The 23,877-nt window shown below is 40.9% G+C and overlaps 1 protein-coding gene across 2 annotated transcripts in view; it reads left to right on the top strand.

Moving 5' to 3' along the window:
• DMD (dystrophin) overlaps window positions 1-23,877 on the top strand; it is a gene marked incomplete at both ends in the record, with an annotated part of 1,846,964 nt that overhangs the window by 323,098 nt on the left and 1,499,989 nt on the right. For both annotated transcript variants that reach the window (XM_084636024.1, XM_084636023.1), the window contains 3 exons: window positions 16,432-16,524; window positions 18,417-18,494; window positions 22,212-22,304. In XM_084636024.1, coding sequence (XP_084492150.1) covers window positions 16,432-16,524; window positions 18,417-18,494; window positions 22,212-22,304 — 264 coding nt within the window. The remainder of the gene's footprint in view (window positions 1-16,431; window positions 16,525-18,416; window positions 18,495-22,211; window positions 22,305-23,877) is intronic.

The following is a 23,877-nucleotide window of genomic DNA, read 5'->3' as shown; positions in this document are numbered from 1 at the left end:
AATTAGGTTTAAAGGTTAAAAACTCAATTGTTATTATCTATTCTATTTTTGTATAATTTCTTTGAGATTTTTATCATGAGTATATTCAGTAAAACTTGCATTTCTTTTTAATTAGAGATTCTCTTAGTAGCATAGCTTTTAGTACTATTGTAAAATGAGATTTTGAAATGAACCATATTATTAACCAGATTATTTTTTCCAGATTCAGTGCATTATATTTTTAATAATAATGAAATTAGATTAAGATCAGATATTACTCATAATAGCATGATATCATGCAAAAACTGCACGTGTTTTGAACCATCAAAAATAACAGAAACCCAACAACACATTATCCATTAAACCAGTATAAAAAATAATGAATGGAACATACAAAACATGATACTTTAATATTTAATACTATCCATGACCCCTAATGAAGGAATGTAATATGGTCTATATCATCAGCTGTTACAACCAGAATATCTAACATCAGTCATTTCAATATCAGTTATTTCAGCAGGTTAATTATTCTCATATGAAATATGATTTAGTAGTATTGGTGACTCAATTCACTTATTACTTGCAGTTCATGGACCTAGAAAGTAAAGATTTGCATTTCTAACAAAAGGTGCAGGACCAGGTCCTCAGCTGCTGCATGTGGGCATAGCCCAATTGAAGTTAATAGAGACACACTGATTTTACTCAGATATAGAACTGTATATTAAAGTTGTTAGGTATCTGTTAACATAGAAGTAGCTCCATTGTTGTTTTATTTTTGTTTCACATGCTAAAGAAAGTACAGATATGGCCCTTTTAAGCTTGAACAAGTCAAGATACTACCTCTGTCAAATGAAGGATAAATGGGAAAGTGATTTTATGAAAGGTCTCTGAGCACAGCTCTTTGAGATCAGCCCCGTCTGAGATACAAATCAGGTAAAAACATGACAAAAAGAAATAACTGGTTTGCAGCTGATAGGAACAGATTCCAGCATTAGTCCACCCCTCAGTTTAACCATGTAGATGCATTGACCTCCCAGATTAATTCTTACCTTTGTTATTTAGGATCTTAGTGTCTTTTGTAATAGCTCTTAAGGTTTTGCTACCAAGCTCAACAGGAATCTGATTCAGTAACAGATGTGCTCTACATCTTAGTGATCTGTACATTAAAAACCCTTCTTTCTCAGTCTTCCTATCAGTCAGAAAAATAAAAGTATTGAGATGATCAAACCACAAATGAATACTGCAGCAACTATCTGATATAAAATATGTTGATCTACACATTACACACAAAGAAATACACAAATTAACTTACCCAGCATCTGATACATTACATTATGGTTCTATTTACTTAGCAAAGAACATAATTATCCTTTATTTCAATATTGTGTTGACACAGTATACCATATTACTGGTTTTTTTTTCCTTTGGAAGGTACTAAACAATCAGAAATGTTTTAACACTTTCAGGGATAAAAAGTGTGGCCGCTATAGCATCTCACTGGTTTATAACTGGCCAGGTCCTGTCACTGCAATATACAAAATTTTCCATTAAACAGCAGTTATATGTAATTAAGGACTGGATGATTCAGGGGATCTCTTATTTGGATACAAAATTTTAGTTCTTGTAGCAGGTGCAACCATATTGCAGCCACCTCTAGCAAATTTATGGCAGTGTGGTCAAATGACATGGGTTCTATTCCTAACTATGCCACTAGCTGTGTCTGACCTTAAACAAGTCACTTAACCTCTTTGTGCCTCAGTTTGCAAATATGGGCACTTGTCCACCATTGTAAAGTGCTTTGAAATATATAGATGAAATTGCTATAAAACTAATATGTTTATTATTATTCTGTGGTTAGTTACCAACTAGATGAGGAAGCAAATAGTAAATTGTTGGATTCTGATGTTATCTGAGTTAAACCGTATGTACAGATTATTTAACAAGTGGAATTTGAAAATAAAACTATGGGGAGGGCTTGTGCAAAAGAGCTGGTGTCCTACTTTCTGGTCTGTAGGCACAGCATGGCTCTAGGCGATGACATAGGCAACAGTTTTAACAGTGTCCTTCATTTAATGGGTGCAAAGTTACATCAGTCATCTAATAACTTGTAAGTCATCTAATTACTTGTTTGTTTGGAGGTTGGAATCTACAGCTACAATAATGGGGGCTGATAGAGACCCAGCTGCCAGTCTGGTCCTAACTACCTATCGAAGTGGTAAAAATGAGACTAGAAATGGATAAATGCTCTGAGGTTCATTATCCAATGGCACATAGATTACTTATTTCCTGAACCTTACATGACAATGTAAAATCTACACAGTCAGAAGTCAGGTGTGGACTATCGTACTCCATCTATGAAGAAGAAGATGTAAAGAGAAGGTTATGTATGTATATGTAAATGCCCCCATCACAGCCTCAGTGCCCCTCTGGAATCAGGATATGATGTTGCCAGGGTCTTTGCCCATAGCACCCCCTACTGATCTCTTCTTTGGCCTTCTGATGGCCAGTTTCTGTCCTTGACTTAACCCTGTGGCTAAGTCAGGTCTAGTTTGAACCTGCTTCTGGTGTAACTAAAATTTTCAACAAAAGTTCACCCAAACCAAGGTTCTTTCGCTCTTCTTGGGCTTCTCTTCAACCTGCCCACCAGGTTCAGTTCCCAGCTCCTTCTGGGTTACCTTTTAGGTCTCTCTGGCTCTGGGATAGAGCACTGACTCCCAGGTTATTTCTCTAGAGTCCTTCCAGAGCCTCCTTCAGGGCCTTCCACAACAGCTCCACTTGCTCCCTTTGGTTCCTTTTGCAAACTGACTTTTCTTAGCTATTTCTGAGACCAAGATGTTTCAGGCTGTCACCTGATCCCAATTAGTCTTGCCCCCTCTGGTGAAAATAGAGTTAATGATGGCACAGGTGAGCTGACTGAGTATAACTGGCTACCCCCAGGCCTTCTGGCCCTTAAAGGGCCAGTCCATCTTGTTACAATGACTATAAACAATGTGCAAAAATTGGCCCATTGTATTTGAGCTGGAATAGTTACAGAAATGTGGTCCATTTCTGATCTTTGAAAATGGCTTAAAAGCAATCAAACAAAAACTAATAGTCTCTTTGCATGTCATAATAGGAAAAAATACAGCACTTATAGCTGACTAGGCATATAATTAATTAAACAGGACAGAATACAGCAACATTCACCAAAAATGGAGTTCTAATCTTAAATTAACTATTATTTGTATTACAGTGCCTTGATCCCAACTGAGATCAGAGCCATTGTGCTAGGCACTGTACAAAATACAAAGTTACGCATATCCTTAAATGCTTCGCTGGATTGAGGCCCAAGGATTACCACAAAGATGTCATTTAAGGCTCAGACAGTCTCTTTAAAATCCCTTCTTTGGCTGACTAATTCTCAGCCATCCTGAGCAGACTGTCCTTGTTGGGAAGAGCTTATGTAAGAAACAAAAATAAAACCCTATAATGCATGTCAAATAAACAGCCACAAAAACAGTGTTTCAAATTTGCAGATGCAATTACTGGAAGATCGAACTCTGCACCTACCATTAAAAAGATAAAATAAAAATAGCAAAAGGGGAGGCTTTATTACCTAATGTCAACTTTAAGTTTTTCTATCTATATTTTTTTTAAATCAGAGTTGACCAAATAAAACTCCTGGAAATGTTAATAACGTCACTCTTCATTTACCATAGACTGTCAATTTATGGCTGCAAATTGCAGTAAACTTGGGCCTCATATGAATCCAGGACACGGTCTTAATTATTTTCTCTCTCTCTGACTGTTTGTTCTGCTTATATACCTGACCCCGATCACAGGAGCATCTGAGTTTCTTACAAGTATTTAAAAATGGGAAATACAATAACTTTTGCTGCAATAGTAATCCAGCAGCAGTGGGGAGAAATGTCAGTCAGTTTTTCAGAACTTCTCAGTAAAACTAAACAAATTGTAAATGAATATGTCAAGACAAGAAATACAAACTTTAATATATTTAAAGGAACAAGAGCAAGTAATAATCTCTCTTTTATTAAAACTGGCTTGAAAGATCTGTTGAGATCAGCATCACTGTTTCTCCTTATTGTTTCATAAAATTAGGCATCGAATAGACTGGAAGGAATGCCTGATAACTTTTGAGTGTTATATAGGTAATATCCCTTGGCATTCTTTTGCCAATATACTGTAGCTTTCATCTTTCTTCCAGAAGTTTCTCTCTCACCCCAATTCAGGAAAGCACTTAAGCATATGCTTAACCAGAGACTTACGCATGTGCTTAAAGTTAAGCACATGCATAAGAGCTTTGTGGAATCATGGCCTTAGTCTCTAGCTTCTGGGCATAGGCATAGTTTGATGTATGTATTGGGGGGGGGAGGGGGACAGCTAGAGTTGCCAAATTTCTAATAGCAGAAAACCAAACATCCTTGCCCTGCCCCTTCTCTAAGGCACTGCCCCTATCCCGCCCATTCACCAAGGCCCCTCCCCCGGCTTACTCCATCCCTCCCTCACTCTCCCCTACCCTCGCTCACTACCTCATTTTCACTGGGCTGGGGAAGGGATAGAGGAGGCTGTAAGGGCTCTGGTTGCGGGTGCGGGCTCTGTGGTGGGGCTGTGGATGAGGAGTTTGAGGCACAGGAGGGGGCTCCAGATGGTGGGATGGGGCCAAGGGGTACAAAGTGTGGGAGGGGACTCCAGGCTGAGCATGGATTGAGGTGTGGAAGGGGGTACTGGCTCTGGGGTGGGAATGCAGGCTCCGGGATGAGGCAAGAAATAAGGGGTTCAGGGTGTGGAAGGGGGCTCCAGGATGGGGCAGAGGGTTGGGCTGCAGGGGAAGTGAGGGCTCTAGCTGGGGGTGTGGGCTCTGGGGTGGGGCCAGGGATGAGAGATTTGGGGGCAGGAGGGCACTCCTGACTGGGGCCAAGGGATTTGGAGTGTGCTATGGGATAGGGGGTTGGGATGCAGGAGGGAGTAAGGACTCCAGCTAGGGGGTGCAGGTTCTGGGGTGGGGACAGAAATGAGGGGTTCAGGGTGTGGGAGGGGGTTGGGGCAAAGGGTTGGGGTGTAGGAGGGGGTTTTGGTGCAGGAGGGGGCTCAGGGCTGGGGCAGGGGGTAGGAGGGGGCGTGCGGGCTCTGAGAGAGAGCTTGAGTGCAGAAGGGGGAGAGCTGGAGGGACATGTTGCTGCTTCTGGGAGCCACACAAAGCCAGATAGGGAGCCTGCCTGCCCTGCTGTGCCTCCAACTGGACTATTAACGGCCCAGTCAGCAGTACTGATTGCAGCCATGAGGGTCCCTTTTCAGTTGGGCGTTCCGGTTGAAAACTGGGCATCTGGCATAAAATCATAGAAGATTAGGGTTGGAAGAGACCTCAGGAGATCATCTAATCCAACCCCCTGGTCAAAGCAGGAGCAACCCCAACTAAATCATCCCAGCCAGGTCTTTGTCAAGCCAGGCCTCAAAAACCTCTAAGGATGGAGATTCCACCACCTTCCTAGGTAACCCAACCCACTGCTGCTTAGCCAGTCGGTCCCCAGCCTATAGCAGTACATGGGATTCTTCTGTCCTAAGTGTAGGACTCTGCACTTGTCCTTGTTGAACCCCATCAGATTTCCTTTGGCCCAATCCTCTGATTTTCTTTAGGTCACTCTGGACCCTCTCTCCCCCCAGCTTAGTGTCATCTGCAAACTTGTTGAGGGTATACTCCATCACACAATCCAGATAATTAATGAAAATGGTCAACAAATCTGGCCCCAGAACTGACCCCTGGGGCACTCTGCTTGATACTGGTGGTCAACTAGACATCGAGCCATTGATCACTACCTGTTGAGCCTGATGATCTAGCCAGTTTTCTATCCACCTTATAGTCCATTCATCCAATCCATACTTTTTTAACTTGCTGGCAAGAATACTCTGGGAAACCGTTTCAAAAACTTTGCTATAGTTAAGATATATCACGTCCACTGCTTTCCCCATATCCACAGAGCCAGTTATCTCATCGTAGAAGGCAATCAGGTTGGTCAGGCATGACTTGCCCTTTTCTAATCCATGTTAACTGTTCCTGATCACCTTCCTGTCCTCCAAGTGCTTCAAAATGGATTCCTTACGGACCTGCTCCATGATTTTTCCTGGGACTGAGGTGAGGCTGACCGGTCTGGAGCTCCCCAGAATCTCCTTCTTCCCTTTTTTAAAGATGGGCACTATATTTGCCTTTTCCCAATCATACGGGACCTCCCCCGATTGCCAGAAGTTTTCAGAGATAATGGCCAATGGCTCTGCAATCACATCAGCCAACTCCCTCAGTACCCTCGGATGCATTAGATCTGGACCCATGGACTTGTGCATGTTTATTTTTTCTAAATAGTCCTTAACCTGTTCTTTCACCACTGAGGGTTGCTCACCTCCTCCCCATATTGTGCTGCCCAGTGCAGCAGTCTGGGAGCTGACCTTGTCTGTGAAGAGTGAGGCAAAAAAAGCATTGAGTACTTCAGCTTTTTGCACATCATCTGTCACTAGGTTGCCTCCCCCATTCAGTAAGGGTCCCACACTTTCCCTGACCTTCTTGTTGCTCACATACCTGTTACCCTTCACATCCTTTGCTAGCTGCAACTCCAGTTGTGCTTTGGCCTTCCTGATTACACCCCTGCCCATGCTCGAGCAATATTTTTATTCTCCTCCCAAGTCATTTGTACAAGTTTCCACTTCTTGTAAGCTTCCTTTTTGTGTTTCAGCTCACCAAAGATTTCTTTGTCAAGCCAAGCTGGTCACCTGCCATATTTGCTATTCTTTCTGCACATCAGGATGGCATCCCTAGGGGCAGCTCCAGTCAGGCCAAAGGCTGTGCATGTGGGGCAAATTCCATGCCTACGAGAGGCTTGCAGTTTGGGAGGGCAACCCCCCCCATCACAGCGCCTCCTGCTAGTCATCTCAGGGAATTAGCACCCAGCCTCCAGAGCTCCTCCTTCAGGCTGGTGTCTTGCCTTGCTGCTGGCTCCCATGTCCCTCCCAGGACCCTGGTACCCCTTTCACTGGGAGCTGCCCCCTGGCAGTACCCCACAGTTCTGGGTCTCCCCCTCCCAGGGGAACCCCCCACCCACTATCCCTACCTTGCCTCAGTCATAGGCTCCTGCCAGTCACCAGCTAGCCCCCGCATCCTGGGGCGACTGCAGTATAAGCCACTCATCCCAGGCGAGGGGGTTTGGACCTGCTGCCTCTGCCTACCAGTGGCTGCCCCTGCAACCCTCATACCTAATAGGCCCTTCCTGAGTTCCCCGGCTCCCTTGGCCTTCCTCAGCCCTGCTCCCAATCTAGGTACTTTCTCAGCCCTTGCAGCCAGAGGAGAGGAGAGGAGAGGAGAGGAGAGGAGAGGAGAGGAGAGGAGAGGGTCGGGTGGGGTCGGGTCGGGTGGGGTCGGGTCTGGTCTGTCCCCTTCCCCCCAAGCTAGAGAGAGAGGACCTTCTGGCTCAAAGGCTTTATAGAGCCACCTGGGCCCTGATTGGGGCATGGCCACCACTTCCCCCAATCAGCCAGGGTTTTACTCCCTGCCCCAGCCCTCTACAGGGCTTTCCCAACCCCTTCAGGGCTGGACCAAGTGCTCACCCCGCTACACCCCCCAAACTGTGTCCATGCTTCCATGCTCTTCTCTATTTTATTTTCTTTTGATATTAGTGTTCTGTCTCTCCCTGTAGATTTCTAGGCCATATAATACTCTTTTCCAAGGGCCCTGTCTCTTGCCCTGAGATCTCTGTGTCCTACATTGTTTCTTAGTCTTTACTCTTTTACTTTTTTTGTTTTTCTCTTAGGCCCTCTACCCTCCATCTGTTTTGAATTCTGTGTTCATAGATGTCACAGATGAGCAGATAGGATAATATGCCATAAAAATTGAAAAATGCTTTAAAAATTGTATCCTGTTTCATAGTAATAATCCTTTTATTGGTCTAATCCATTCCAGAATGGCGAATATAATATGAATGAATACTTTCCTGCAACAGCAAGTGAAAAGCGAGATTTTCTCCTCAGACAAGTTTCATCCCTTCCCCTCCTCCCCGCCCCTTCAAAACTAGTTTCTCTGTCATTTCTTGAGGAGGAAAATGGGGGAACTAATTTAATCAAAAGTGCATTTTTTTTATAAATCAGGAAAAATAATATGTTGTCCAATGGTTAGTGAATTCAGATGAATAGCATTGTTGCTATCTCTTAATATTTTAGTATGTCTTACAACATCTGGGGTTTTTATTAAAGTACCAGCTCCTGGAGTTCTATGGGGTGCATCAGAATTTCTGCTTGTATTTAAAAGCAAAAGTAAACTTCTAGCCCTTATGATTGTGGGGAAAGGCTTGAAAAAGTGACCAAGTCCACTGTAAAGTTTCAAAACCCAGAAGGTAAATTAAAATAAATCCTATTATTATTTAATCTCCGATTTTTAAAACAATCTCATGATTTAATCTCATGATTCTTAAGCCAACTCGCATCTCTGAACACTTGAATATGCAGTATTGCAGTAGTAGGTACAACAGTAAGGAGTGTCTGATTTGCTCCTCACTGGGCAAGACACTTTTTTTTCAGTTCTGTCTCTATTCTCTTCAATGTCACCTTCACAATTTTGGTATCCATGGCGATAGCACCACACTATGTCCTGAGCTAATTTCCAACGTCAATATGCTCTCCTCATTTACATCTCCCCCAAACACCATCTTCTTCCACGACACCTACAAGAAACTGATTAAATCATCTATTCATTAAAAATAATTAGTATATTACCTTCTACTTTACATGTAGGTAAGCGAGGGCCATAAAGAGACTGGAATTGAAGTTGTGGGTTGCTGTAATTCAAGGTTAGAGAATGATGGTGGAAGACATGTAATTTAGTTAGGATTTATTTACATTGTATGTTCTTTAGGGCGGGACTATATCTATCTCTGAATTCAAAAAGTACCTACCACATTTCGGACATCTGTGCAATCTAAATAATAGTCTCTCTTCCATTTTTCCAGAGTATGTGAACACAGAATCATAGAAACATAGAAGATTAGGGTTGGAAGAGATCTGAGGCGGTCAACTAGTCCAACCCCCTGTAATGTACTAAGTGGTCTAGCTAAGCTTTGGTGCTGTCAAACACTTGGGGGAAGCTGCTGTCCCATCTCAAATGACCATGTCTTCCTGTAAATATTAATTGTACATGACCCTGCAATTCTAAATCACAGCTTTATGAATTCATATTCAGGCAAGGCATCTGCACCTTCTCCTGTAAAATGCAAAAAAATCTGTGTTTGGGAGTTCTCCACTTAGTTCACATTTTCTACAATTTTCAGTAGAGCTGGAGGTTTAATTTAATCCATAACAACACAGAAATCTTCTCTCTCCTTGTATGTCACACCATTGTGGCAGCTTTTTAAAAAAAATCCCTTTGGATTTTCTTCAGCTCTCTTTGTGTCATGTAAAGATTAGTAATCACAGACAACAGTCATGTCAGCTAAAGCAACAAAAGTGTCTGTGGTTTGACCGTTATTCAACACGTCAGAACAGTACTTACCTCAGTGCAGTATATTTTATAGCCCCTATACTCTTTCCAATCAGGGAGATCCCTCAAGATTATGGAGAAAGACATTCATTTCCCAGGTTTGTATTTCAAGCTGTCATTCATATTTTTCCCCCTTGAAAGATTGGTCTGTTTCCATTTCCTTCTTCATTTCAGCTTTTCTCCCCCTCTCCCCCCCGCCCCCTTTACCCTTGTCTGTCTGTCTCTTCCTCTGTTTCTTTTTTTTCTTCACCACTCACAAATCCCCATATCCCTGTGTTCACTGCCTGAAGCACTCTTGAAATAGACAGAGGATTATTTTGCTGACCATTTGCAAACCTGCTTTCCTAGGGGAGCTAGCAATAGCAGGGTCTTTTTATACACTAACTAGGATCATGCAGTTCTAGTTAGTTGCTGGCACAGCTCGGGAAAGTACTACAGTGCAGGAGAACAGACTTAATTTTGCCAAGTGGATAGCTTTGTGTTCTCCCTACCCTTCCTTGGGTTATTTACAAACAAAAACAAAGCATGTGCCTATGCCCATATTACATGCTTGTTCAGTAATAGAATTGTTGGTATAGCTATTTTTCTTAATGATAAATTTGTAAGGTAACCTAACACTGGCATAACGAAATTCAAATAAAAATCACAATAGATTAGTCTGAATGTTTTTCTTTTCCCCATATTTAAAGGTGGTAGTTGTATAATCCAAGACCCCTTTTAGGCAGAGCTCTTTTAAAAAAGAATTGATACTCAGGTACCTGCCATTCTGCGTAGTGGCTTTATTTATTCTTCCCAAAGCTTCATACATTTTAAAGTACACTTTTCTTCTGACCTTGAAAACACTACATATTTCTTTGCCACCTCTCTAAATCCTTTGTTTCTGAAGACTTATTGCAATGTCGATCCACTGAAGATGCTCAATCTGTTTGAGAAAGAAGACTTAATTGCCCTTACTGCCAGAGAGAAAGCAGACTTGTCCAGGTTAGGGATGAGTCCTGTGTCAGCAGCATCAGGATTCTTATGTAATTCTCAGTTGCTGATTAATAGACGGATTCCTTCCAAGCCCTTTAAAAATCAATGGCATTTTTTAAAAGATTTATTTGTAACACATTTGTAATTAAAATGTCCTGCTGGAGATGCTGCCATGCTGTGTTTTTATTTCCTTTCTGAAAGCTTTACAAAAACCCCCACATTATTTTGTCAAGTAGAATTTGTTGACTGTCTCAGATTAACTTGCACTGAAGGTTTTGGTTAAAATTAATGTGTAATAGAAGGAGGGAAAGGTAGAGACATTTATTTGTTACTTTAACTTTTGCTTTTCTAGTTACAAAGCAATATGATTATAATAATCATTATATTCCGTTACCAAAATGTTGTCATGCTCTTTGTCTCAGAATGCTGCATTTAAAGCATTTATGGATGAGATTCATGCCTAAGTAGAGGGCTTGCATGAGATCTGTGCATCACTTAATCCCTCCAAAATGATGTTTAAGTGAGATTTGGGGTATACTTATGTCTTGTGCTGCCCCCCCTGCACAAGGCTGACTTTTATCCTTAGATTAAGGATAAGGAATCAAGATAAAGCCATGCGGAAAAAAAGAATGTAACTTCACTATTTCAGCATTGTATCTATGCCATCATTTTAAATATCAAATCAATTTTTCATAAATGAGGATTACATACATTTTTAGTTACACTGGCCTTGATTCAGGAAATCACTTAAAGGCTAATGTGATCACTAAATTCTTGTCTGCACTACAAAATTATGTCAACCTAAGTTACGTTGGCATACGGCCATCACAGTTATTATATTTCTAAACAGGGTCTGAATGAATTCTCCCCTAACAGCTAGCTGGGAGGGGGGGAGACTTCAGGAGCAACCTGTATTTACATGAACACACCTTCTCTGTTTAGATATCCAGCAGATAGAGTGGTGTTGCTCAAAGTAATCAACTTTGGCTAGTGTTGGATTACAAATCACTTCAGTACTGAATGCAGGGGTAGTGAAATGCTGTTACCAATGTTGTTGTCATTATTGTATGAATAAAGGGAAGCAGAAGTGTGCTTAACCTCCTAAATGAGGGGATCACCCACCGCTGAAAGGACCTCAATAAGCCAGGGGCTCAAATGCCAGAGCCCTGTGAAAGTAAGAAGGGTGGGACAGATGTCCCAGACAGGAGGTGTGAACTGTCTCTCAGGCTTTGTCTACATTGGCTAGCGAAAAACAAAATTTGTGTCATTCAGAGGTGCTAAAACACACACACACACACACACCGAAAATCAAAAGTGTTGTCAGCGACAGGTGCTGGTGCGAACAGTGCTTTGTCTGCATGAGTGCTATCCTGCCGACAACACTAATGCTGCTCGTTGCAGGTGGAAGTTTTCTGTCAGCATGAGAGCTCTCTCCTGCCGACAAACAGGCTACACTGTGTGCCTTTTACTGGCATGGCTATGGCTGCACATCTGTGTCACTAAAAGCTGCATAGGGTAGACGTAGCCTCAGGGTCCCCAGTGTGGTTTAACCCGTTCCTCCCCACTATTCTAAGAAAGAGCTAAATAGGCTTCATTAGGAGCCTCTTTGTTATGTTAACATGCTCAAATGAGAGCTGAAATCACTTGAGATGGGGCAATGTTTCTACCCCAGCCTGCAAAAAGCTGAAAATTACTAATGTGCAGAGATCACAGCAGAGAACCAGGTGGCACCAGAAGGTGACTAACAGTCAGCCGGCGAATGAGCAGATGGCGAGGCAACAAGAGGCTGGCAGGGCGGCCAGTGGAGAGGAACTGTGGTTGGCTGGAGGGCCAGGTGGCAAGGAAATATGGCTGGCAGGGCGGCCAGCCAGAGCAAGTGCAAGCAAGGTGCCTTCTTTCTTGGGTGGGAGGTAAACTCACACAGGTACTCCTCTGAACCCTGGGTCCTCACTGACCAAGGACAACCACTGTGAGTGGGGTATGGCGAGGGAGCAGAGCAGGGCACAGAAAAGGAACTTTTGGTTGTGGAACTCAAGAACATAAGGCAGAAGACATTGCCCCATGCACTCTGGGGTGGGTGTCCTGCTCACAATTTTATGATTATGAATCCCGCTTGAGGCATTTTCCCTAATTACTGTTGAGTGACTTCCCTCCTTTCATTAAAGTTTTATTCTCTACATTCAGACTCTGTGATTGTGAGTGGGAAAGTATTGCCTCTCAGAGGTGTCCAGGGGTGGTGTGTAATTTTCCCAGATTACTGGTTGGGGGCTTTAGCCAGTTCTGTGTTGTACTGTTGGAAAGGAACCCCTAGATATTGAACTCAGACTTGGTTGCTGCCAGATTCACCTGGCAGAAGGGGTTACACATTTCTTGTGCGTGTGCACACTACACTTCTTGTGTCAGTGGTGTGCGTCCTCACTGGGGCACTTGTATCGATGCTGAGAGCAGTGTATAATGGATAGCCATCCCACTCTGCAACTCATCACCCACCAGTGCAAGGTGTTTTGGGAAGTTTTTCCAATGCCTCCTGAGGCCAAAACAAGTTATGCAGGGGTGACTGGGAGCATGGGTTCAGCTTCCCATAATGCAGTGTTCTCAGTCCCATAATTTAATCCACATCCCATAATATCTCACACCTCTTTTCAAAATTCCCACAAACCCATGTGTCTCCCTTCGCTGTCCACCATCTCTGACAGAAGTATGGCGCCTGCACAGCTCTGCACTATTGTCATGAGCCTTGCAAATACAGGGTGCTTGATCCTGCAGTTTTTTCAGAGCCGCAAAAGGACCCACAGGAAACTTCCTTGGAGACTACATTACTGTGGGACATAGGAAAAAAACATTCAAAGCTGTTGGCATTCACAGAGTAGCTGCAGATGGTGGACCACTGGTTCTGGGCCTAAGAAACAAGCAGTGGCTGATGGGGTTGCATTGTTTTGCACATTCGGGATGATGAGCAGCGGCTGCAGAACGTTTGGATGCGCAAAGCCACATTCCTGGATCTGTGTGCCAAACTCGCCCCAGCCGTCCAGTTCAGGGACACCAAAATGAGAGCTGCACTGGCAGTTGAGAAGCAAGTGATGATTCTATTACAGAAATGTCAGATTGCTAATGGTCAGCTGGGAATCAATTTGAAGTCAGGAAATCCACAGCAGGGAAAGTTGTGATGCAAGTGTACAGGACCATTAATTGCCACCTGCTATGCAGGACTGTGACTCTGGGAAATGTGCAGGACATAGTGGTTGGTTTGCAGAAATGGGGTTCCCAAGCTGCGGGCGGCAATACATGGCACACATATCCTTATTTTAGCACCTTGCCACAGAGTACGTCAACAGAAAGGAGTACCTTTCTATGGTAATGCAACCACTGGTACATCACTGATCACTTTACCAACATCTGCGGGGACTGGTCAGGGAAGGTGCATGTTTAAGAACACAGGACTGTTCAGAAAGCTGCAAGCAGTGACTTTCCTGACTGGCAGATTACTATTGGGAATGTTGAAATGACAATAATAATTCTGGGAGACCCAGCCTACACCTTGCTCTTCGAGCTCATAAAGCCATACACCCATCACCTCATCAGAACCAACTACCAGCTCGGCAGGTGCGGAATGACAGTTGAATGTGGGTTTGGTCATTTAAAGTGCTGCTGGCATTGTGTATTTATGAGAGTGAAAAAAAGTATCCCAATGGTTATAGCTGCCTGTTGTGTCCCACATAATATATGTGAAGCAAAGGGGGAAAGGTTTCTGCTGCAGTGGAGGGCAGAGGTGGAGTGGCTGTTTGCTGAATTTGAACAGCTAGAAACAAGGACTATAAGAAGACCTCAACATGGAGCTATACGGCTCAAGGAGTCTTTGAAAGACCATTTTAATAGTGAGCCATAGTAGTATGTGTTGATATGGTGGGATCTATCTGCTCCTGCTCTTTTGCAGCCTGGTATAAATCTTGAAGGGAGTGCTGCTTTGTGTTTAGGAAGATAAAATTGTCAATGTACATGTTAATATTTTCTGTGAATGATGTTACTGGTTCTGTGCCAAAATGAAATAACAGGAAATTGGTGGGTGTCAGACCCGCTGATCACCAGCCAGCATATGTTGTGAACTATTAAAGATGAATTATGTTCCAAAAAATAATTGTATTCTGTTACAATAATCAAGCAAATAAAAAAATGTTTAGAACTTAATAAAGCTTAATAAATTAAGGAACAGCACTTATGAAGGTGAAAGAACACTCATTTCCATTTCAGGTATAAATACACCAATTGTGGCTTTCACAGATCAGTGTATGTGCAGCTGAAGGTACAGACATACGCCTACTAATTTGTGCAGTTTTATATAGCATGGTGTAAAGGTTGTAGAACTTTTTATTGGCCTCTGCAGGTGATTATCCAATGTCCTAAATCATGTACCTGTGTTATCACTGTAAAACACTCTATCAAAGCTGTCCATCATACTAAACACATTGTAGGAAATGGAGCAGATTGACTATTATTTGTTAAATAGAAAATTTAACTAAGGTTACAAAGGGTTGTCTTTGTGAATCATGCAAATCTATTCAGTATCATCTGACACAAGCAATCAAATGGCAGTGTATGGCTTATTAGCTAAGTGGCTTATGTTGGAGCTTCAGAATTGGTTAGAGTGAGCAGCACTGAGCACTGGAGTGATTGAGTGAGTAACTGAACAGAAAAAAAAAACATTAAGCTTCCTTATTGAGTGACTGATTCACTGCCTCTCACTCCCACACTGTTCTTGATAAAAGGCCCAGTTATATCTAGGGTGTGGCTTAATCTCCAGTGAATCAAAATACAGATATTTCATGACAAATCAATCCCTGAAGTGTCACAAATAAGCAAGTAAGTACATTGTGCTCAGAGATAGATGAATCAACCCAAAATCTTAACATCCACAATACAGTCATTAGTTTTTGTTCTGGTTCTCAGCCAGCTCTAATACAAAGTCACAAAAATGTCAGTTATCAAATAAATGTGAAGGTAAAACCACACATCAACTAAGTTTTATAAAAATCATCTTGCTGTTTCATTCTACTTTATTCATTAGTCAGTGACATAAGCATTAACTTAAAAACCTGACTTGATTTTAGAAAAGATTAAAAACCACCTTTTTTCACCCTCTTGAGACAGTGAAAAGCAAGGGAGGAAATCTCACTCCCACCCCCCACACCCCCGTATATGGTATGATTCAGTGTGTGTCCGAATGTTAACCATTGTGCCTGATCCTGTAAGGTTCTGAACGTTTCAGTTAACATGGATTCAGATGACAGCTGAGGGTGTTCAATTCATCTACAGTTCGAGCATAAGATTTGGAAGTGACACTTAGCTGTTTTCTGATAGTTTTGGGGTTTTGTTTCTCATCTTTGTGTAAAAGATCCTCCTTGGAGTTTAAAATTAATGTTTTTCTCCTTTTTCATTTGGCAAATATTAATTAACTTTTTCCCCCTGCAACTTAATCAGCAAACGTAGTTTGTCTCCCAGCTTTATGGATGTTGTCAATAACTAAGTATAGAGTTCTGGTATAACAGTGTAAGCTAATAGTGGGAGCATAAAAATATTTGGCTTTTAATAAGTTTCACACAGATAATGACTATCTTATAATTTAGAGAATTAATGTGTGGTGTGCATTCCTCATCAAGTGAAAACCATTTTAAGTTACTTTGAAATTAGGGTCTCAGCAACTAGACAGTGCCTGTTCAACACAGAAATTTGTGAGAAGAGTCTCATTTATATCAATTTGTATGCAAGCTATTCTCCTGTTTCGTCTTATAGGACAACTGCTGTATTTAGTAGAGCAATGTTTTGACATAGTCTGCATTTTTAAAATGTACAAGTGCTCACAACTCTGTGGTTCTAACCTCACATTTTAATAAGAGTGATATTGTGAAATATAACCATTTCTATCCGTTGCTGTTTTAGCTAACAACATGTCATTGTTATATTTATTTCAGTTTGGGAGGCACTATATTGAAGACCTATTTCATGATTTTCGAGATGGACGAAGACTTCTGGAGCTCCTTGAAGGTTTTACAGGCCAAAAACTTGTATGTATACATTTTTGTAATTACAAACCTTACTGTTCTTTTCCACTTGACAGTCTTGTAAGATATCGATAATTGGCTAAAATCACACTAGTATTTCTCAATGGATACATCTGGCAAAGTGCTGACACTCTGGTGAAGTGCTGAGCATCCTCAACTAATCCTGGCTTCAGTGAGAGTTGAGGGAACTCTGCACCTGTTAGAACCAAGTCTCTAGTCCTGAGTCATGCTGAGCACCATCAACAGCTATTGACTTCAGCAGGAGTTGAGGCCAGTGCTTAATTTGTAATGAAAGAGGTGCTGGGGCTCAAGCAATTAGGTGCTGGGGCTCAAGCAAATTTTTTACTTTCATAACTGATGCAGCAAGCCTAAAGGTGCCAGGGCTATGAACTGCCAAGCCTAGAGGTACCGGGGATCAGCCCTGGCACAAATTAAGCACCAGTGGAGGCTCTCAGCATCTCTGAGGATAGGGAGCTAAATTGAACAGGTGCCACAGTTAAGTATGTATTCCAAAAATGAATTTAATCTTTGACCTCTTGTTCTCTAATATTTTTTTGTTTAGTACCTCGCTAGAGATGTTTGCTTAAAAACCTTGTGGACCTATTTTATAAACATTTTATGACAACATTAATGTTTACAGTTTATACTATCTTCTATCTGATCAGCCACACATGATGAAATATGTCATCAGTGACTGCCATATGTGCAGCTAATTATGGGAAAACCTCAAAAGCGTTGGTAAATCATACTTTTGTTATTTCTTCTAACTTGTATGCAGAATCGCTTTTCCCTTCTTTTCCTTATTTGAGCAGAATATCTTTCTCTCCCTCCAACATAGATCTTTGCTTATATTTTGTATTTGTTTGAGGGTGCGTTTTTCTTTAAATTTAATTCTTTTTTAAAAAAAATAAAAATCCTCTTCCTATTTGACCAGTGATGGCAGAAGGTAGTAGTCCATCTGCATGAGGACTCTGGGTTGCTAATCTTAGTGTAGCTGAATCAGTGCTAGCAAAGATGGGATATTTTTTAAAAAAAATATTCCTAGTGTAGACAGGATTTGAGAAGGAGTCTGCCTTCCTAAAGCAAAATTAATCCTGGAGCTCACCCTGGACTGATGAGCACAACTGAGTCTGGGAGTAGCAGGTTCATAATATGCATGAGTAAATGGTAACATTATGGCCACGCACTAAGGATGTAAAGCAGCCAACCCCTTTGTATGCTAAAGGGAAGCTAGGCTTTCTCAGTTAAATTGTTTAACTCCTATATGCAGAAATTGGTTTTATAATAAATTGTGTAGTTAGACAGACTTTTTTCACAGAGTTGACATTTAAAATATATGTCTTGAAGTAACTTGACTAACATTAAAGGGAATAAAATCTGCCCTTACTAACATGTAAAGGCTAAAATAACACAGCACAATAGTTGGATACTTGTCTCTTGCATTTTCTTTTTGTTTTTCATGAGCTTGAGAGCTTTCTCTTAAACTTTCTCATAAATTTAGGGAAACAAGCTGACAACATGAGTCAAATTCCAGAGAGGAGATAGTTGCAAATATTATACATGCTGATGCTTATCTGTTTGGTTGTTATGGTAGTGTTCCTAAATTTTTCTCTGGCAGGGGAGATTAATCATAATAAAAATAACCTGAATTTATCTGATTCCTATATACATTTTGATTATATGTTCACTGAAAAAATGTCAGTAACCATGTTAGCGGTCAGATTAAGATTGTTTCACAATTGTCTTTCTTTAGTAGTTTAAATTCTACTTTGCAGATATATAGACATAATTATAGTATCGTCTCCAAAATAGTCATGTTTGTAAAATACAAATCCATGGACTTAAAGAAGTGTTCTTGTTATATTCAGCTTTTTATTATTTGCATGTGCTTACAGGCAAAAGAAAAGGGCTCCACAAGAGTTCATGCTCTGAACAATGTCAACAAAGCACTGCAGGTCTTGCAGAAAAATAATGTAAGTAATCATCTGGACAAGGTCAGAACACGCATTAGACATCATGCTTAATGCTTTGTAAGTGATAGCTCAACCCCTGGATACAGGATACAGTTTCTAAAGTCCACTATACATCAAAGCAATGGTATTAATGTGAATTATCTATGGGATCTGCAACGTGGCTGTCTGTTTGTGCCAAATATAATTCAGATGTTTTCTGGAAGCAGATTTTAAAGTAGCTGAATAATAAATCTGTAATAAATGCTATTTGAAGCCTGATCCAGTGCAATTCTTTGTTAATGTGGTGTTACAATAAATATTAAAAATGTTCATTACCGTAAATCCTCCTTAGTAAATTAGGAGTTGATTCTAGCTGTCAGAATTTCAACTCATTAAACATTTGCTTTCAAAATATGGTGGAGTTATGTCTAAAAATTTGAGTTTTTTCTTAGGAGAAACAATTTCTAGTATATTTCCTTAGGTGTTTATGGGATAACAATATTAAAGATGTGAGCCAGGTAGAAAACAACACCACACATTCCACTCTGTTCTGTTAAGATTGACTCTTCAGGCCAATATGCTTCTTATAATGTTGGAGTAAATATTCCCTTAGTATCTACATTCTAATTGACCAATAACTGTACCAGACATGGTTAGTGGCCACCTAATTATATCACATCTCCCCTCCCCCACCAAGAATAGATTCAAATAAATAACAACATTCACTTAAAACCCAGTAAGCGGTGATGGAATAGTAATCACGCATTCTGAGCCTCATGTTATATTGGATTTCTTGATAGGTACAGTAAGTCTTTCAATGTGCTTGAGTTCAGCTGGTACATGGATACATTGATTTTCTAACTCTAAGGTAACGTGTACTTAGCTGATCATTTGTGCATAAGTTAAAGTGATTTAACGGGAGTGTTAAATTGGTAATAGGGATCTTTATGAGAGGTCATACATTTTTAATGAAATTTTTTAAAGTTGCCAATTCTGCATCACTGAAAGGATGCTGTGTACAATAGACAACTGTATATCACTCTGAAAAAATTCAGTGGTCAAATATTTGTCAATGTGCTAAAAAGTCTTCATTACATGCAGACAGTATAATATTACTTTTAAAAATTGTTTAAAACATCTGTTTACTGGTGCATTAGGAAAATGTGCTAGTGGGTTGTTCATTCAAATTCCAGCACACAGCTACAGTGCCTTTCTAATGTGTACAGGAAGTACAGCTCATGCACGTTCAAAGTAGACACATTTTGTGCCCCTTAAATATATAGAAGCAAGCATCTTTTAAATAATGTTATGAGTATGTCAAGGTTGTTCAGGACAGGATTAAAATTGACCCTTTTAGTAGGTTACAGCTTCATCAGATGCCACGTATATTATGCAGCGTCAGATTAGAAAACTAAAAGCCCTTTCTAAAAAACCTACTCCCGCAACTGAAGTTCTTTGAGTCCGTAGCCTCTGAATGGTCACACATGTAGGATGTGTACCCTGCTAAGTTTCAGAAACCTCTGAAAAGCAGCATCTGTTGGGCTCCAGGAGTGCCCCATTACAACATCAAGTATTTGGAGCCAAGACTCTAAAAGGAGCATGTTGTTCCAAGTACTTCTGCTAAACTTTAGAGTTCTAAAAGGAGAGAAGAAGGTGAATGGGTAGTATAAATAAGCAGAGGGGACTATATTCAAAGAGTTACTGATGAATATCTTAAAATTGCTTCTCTATAGTCCCAGGGATTACAGTAAGGGAGAAGTAACAGGGAAGCGTGCTCCTTCTTTCTGGTTTGGGGGAGCAGCCCTTCTCCACAGCTCCCCCTCAGTATTGGCTGGGGCACTGAGAATCCCACTGGTGGGAATCTAATGATCAGTCCGTACGGTAAGTGAACTGAAAAGGTGTAATGAAACAGGCATTGCAGGACTGCCCTTTCAAGGCAACCCTTGAATCTAGATGCTAAATTGAGAGAGTAGTGCTGTGTAAGATTATGTACAAATCTCCAGGTAAGAGCCCTACGGGTTTTTAAAATGGAAATGTTCTGAAGGCAGGCAACTTATTCCACTTTAGCCCTGGTAGACTGACTTCTGGGACTCTGAGGTACTGTTATTCTGGCTTATGTGTAACAAGTCTCAATGGCCAGCCAAATGCACTGTGACAAAATATGTATGGATTTGGCATTCTGTTTACACAGATCCTTAAGGGATACAGAATGTGAAGGGGATGTCCTAAATAATTTCTTCCTAGGCAAGTGAAACTTCAGAGCCCATTTGTCATCTAGAGAATGACATCTAACTTCCTCATGGAAAGTGTACTGAGAGACTGCTGATCTGATTCTGATATGACTCAGACACCGCTATTTGTAACAGTTTAATAATTCTCAAATTAAAAAAAAAGAGTCGTTCTGAGTTCTCAGTTTTTTTCAGTTAAGAAAAAGAAGTTACATTTTTTGGAAAAATTCTGGCTTTGGGCATTAGGCTAGTGTAAATGACCCACACACTGGTGTGTAGCAACTCTTCAAAATCAGCCTGTGCCAGTGTGGTGGCTGCTTTTGGCAATCATGCAGAAATTATTTCTACTAGTTTCAGGAGTTAGCTGTGTGGTACAGGGCTCCATGAGTCCACATGCTGAGTGCAGATCATGATGTTGACCCTATAGTCTCACTATAGATACAGTTTTGGCCATGCAGAAGTTGGACTTGTTAAATAGGATACTTGAGAAAGGTGTTTCAAACTCAGAACATGATTTCACAAGGTGTTGCCTCTTTTGATATTCTGAGCACCCTGGTCTCCCATTGTAAGAAATGAGAGTTGAAGATGCTCAACACTTCACAAAGAGTACTCAACATCTTGAAGGACAAAGCCCCCAGCGGGAGGCTATTGCCCCAGAGTAATGTGCTGGAGTGGCAAATTCAGTGAGCCATACTTGGGAAATGCAGTAGGGTGTGCTCCAGGCCACAAGCCCTGACCTCCTCCCTGGCCTCTAAAATGCATCCTCTGCTGGGAAAACTCTCAGTGACTTCAATAAGGGTGTCTCGTACATCTCAAAACAGTTAATGGAACATTACATTGCAATCACAAATTCAGCAAATGAGAAAATAGGATCTCCTACAGAACTGTTAAAGGGGCTGGGCTGTACATATGTTCTTTTCTTTTTTTCCCTTTTTTTTTTTCTTGCCGAATACACATTGTAATATTATTAGAGGGTTTTTATTTTTGGTCAAATGTAAATTGTAAAACAAACAAAATGTGCAAACTGACAGTTTTGAAGTTGCTGTGGGAACCTTATTGTTTGTATTTCCTTGAAGTGTCTGTTTGTGATATTTAATTGTGCAGTCCTGATATTGCATTAACATGTAGGGGTGGATTTGTATTTAATTATTGTATTTTAACTTTATATTTTCACTTAACTTTAGAGCTTGGATAATTATATCTCCATATCGCTAACTCTGCCACTTGCTTTTTGCCAGCACTTTAATTGTTCCATTTATCAAATAAGTGTTGAATATTTACTTTTGCAAATGTATGCACCCTCAGAAAAACAAAACAATGATCCAACCTATTATAATATTTTAAAATTTGGTTTAAACAAACTGGTTCAAGATTAATCAGATAACTACTTCAAATGCCTATATTTCTCAAAATCCAAAATAAATTACATTTTTGTCATAGTTTCTTTCACAAAATGCATGAGTATCCAAATACTTTTTCATACAGTACTTATTTTGCATTTCTCCAATAGGTTGATTTGGTGAATATTGGAAGCACAGACATAGTGGATGGAAATCATAAACTGACCCTTGGATTGATCTGGAGTATAATTCTCCACTGGCAGGTGAGGGATACTGTTGAAGGTTCTCTCCGAAATGTCTGTTACAAGATCCTTGCATATTGTTACCCACCCACAACCTATACAACAACATAGGCATTTCAAACAAAATATGGACATCTACCAAGCTCTCATTTTTTTTAAATTAGCAAAACTGACGATAGTTTGTTTGCATATTATCTGGGACATTAAGAATCAGCAGATTATAAAATAGGTTATGGAGCATTAATAGCAGCTTTTCTAATTTTACTGTAAGTTGTTGGAAGTGAATACATAATAAAATTATTACAAAGCAAAATCAGTAGACAAAACTAATGTGGAAGAGTTGTTCACCTTTTTAATAACTGAGGAAGAATGACTTTTTTGTTTTTCTTTTACAGTTAAATACTAAAGTCATCATACATTTGCTGGGTTTTTTTAATACCATTGACCCACCCAGTCACAGATGTTGTTAGAACCCTGCAAAAAGCTGCTGAAGTTTTAATAACTCCTTGAGGCATATGTGACCCATTTGCTCCCATGGGGCATAAGGGAAATAGGCCTTGCCCTCTAGAGAGAGAGGGAATGAGCACGGAGCAGATCATGCAAGGAGACCACAGAGACAAATATGCTTAGCTAGGAAGCTGAGGATGATGTTAACCATTTTTGAGATACCATTAAAGCTATATTCCAGGAAGGGCTTGACACTAGTTTAGGGTGTATGTGCTCCTTTGACAGTGGGGTAAGGATTCCTACTAAGTATTAAGGTGATGTTGAAGTAAAAAGAAAACGGTACAGAGTTTAAGCATAGAAGTTTCTGGTTATCAGGGAATAAGGTACATATTATCAAGGGTTGCGAAATTCGGTTTATGAGTGGGTGGCGTAAGGAATACATAATCTGCAATCTCCCCGATTGGGGGTAAAAGTTTAATGGGTCAAAGTACAGACATTGAGATATGGGGGTATGTTGTTCATATAATGGCTATGTTCAGGTGTGGAGTATAATGAGTGGATACGATGATGAGGATGGATTTACCCTCATTTGGTGGGATTTAATGTTCAGTGAGTTTATGGTTCCAGTTCATATGGTCCAATGGAAAAAGCCTCTCAGTCCCTTTCCCATAGTTGATGCACGATGTCGTACCGGCTGACACCTCCTGGTACTGTTGGTGGCCAGTGATGTGTTTGATGTAGATGTCCCTGGACCATCGGATGGTGTCCGAGACCATGAGGCGCCGCATGAGCCATGCGTAGCATCGACCAATCCCACAGGTCCGCAGCACACGCTCGTTGCAGGGGTCCCAAGCGCCCAGGGCTTCGACGATCCGGGCATCCATCTGCACCTTGTAGCCCTTCGCTCTCAGGGTATCGGCCAGGGGGGCGTTTACACACACACACACACAACCAGTCAGGGCATTTTAGCATTCTGCCAAAAGATAAGCAAGATTGGCCCATTGCAACATGAAAAACAATGCTAATAATACTCAAACACACACTCAAAAAGGACAATCATTTACCATCCTCACCGACACATAAATTCACAGAAAAGGGGACAGTGGTTTCTTGCAGGAGAGGCCTGAAAATGTGTTGTTTTGATTCA

This window comes from Lepidochelys olivacea, assembly GCF_965140295.1.
Source record: "Lepidochelys olivacea isolate rLepOli2 genome assembly, chromosome: 1".
Taxonomy (NCBI): Eukaryota; Metazoa; Chordata; order Testudines; family Cheloniidae; genus Lepidochelys; species Lepidochelys olivacea.
Note: the sequence above shows the minus strand (reverse complement) of the source record. Positions and strands in the feature narration are given on the sequence as shown.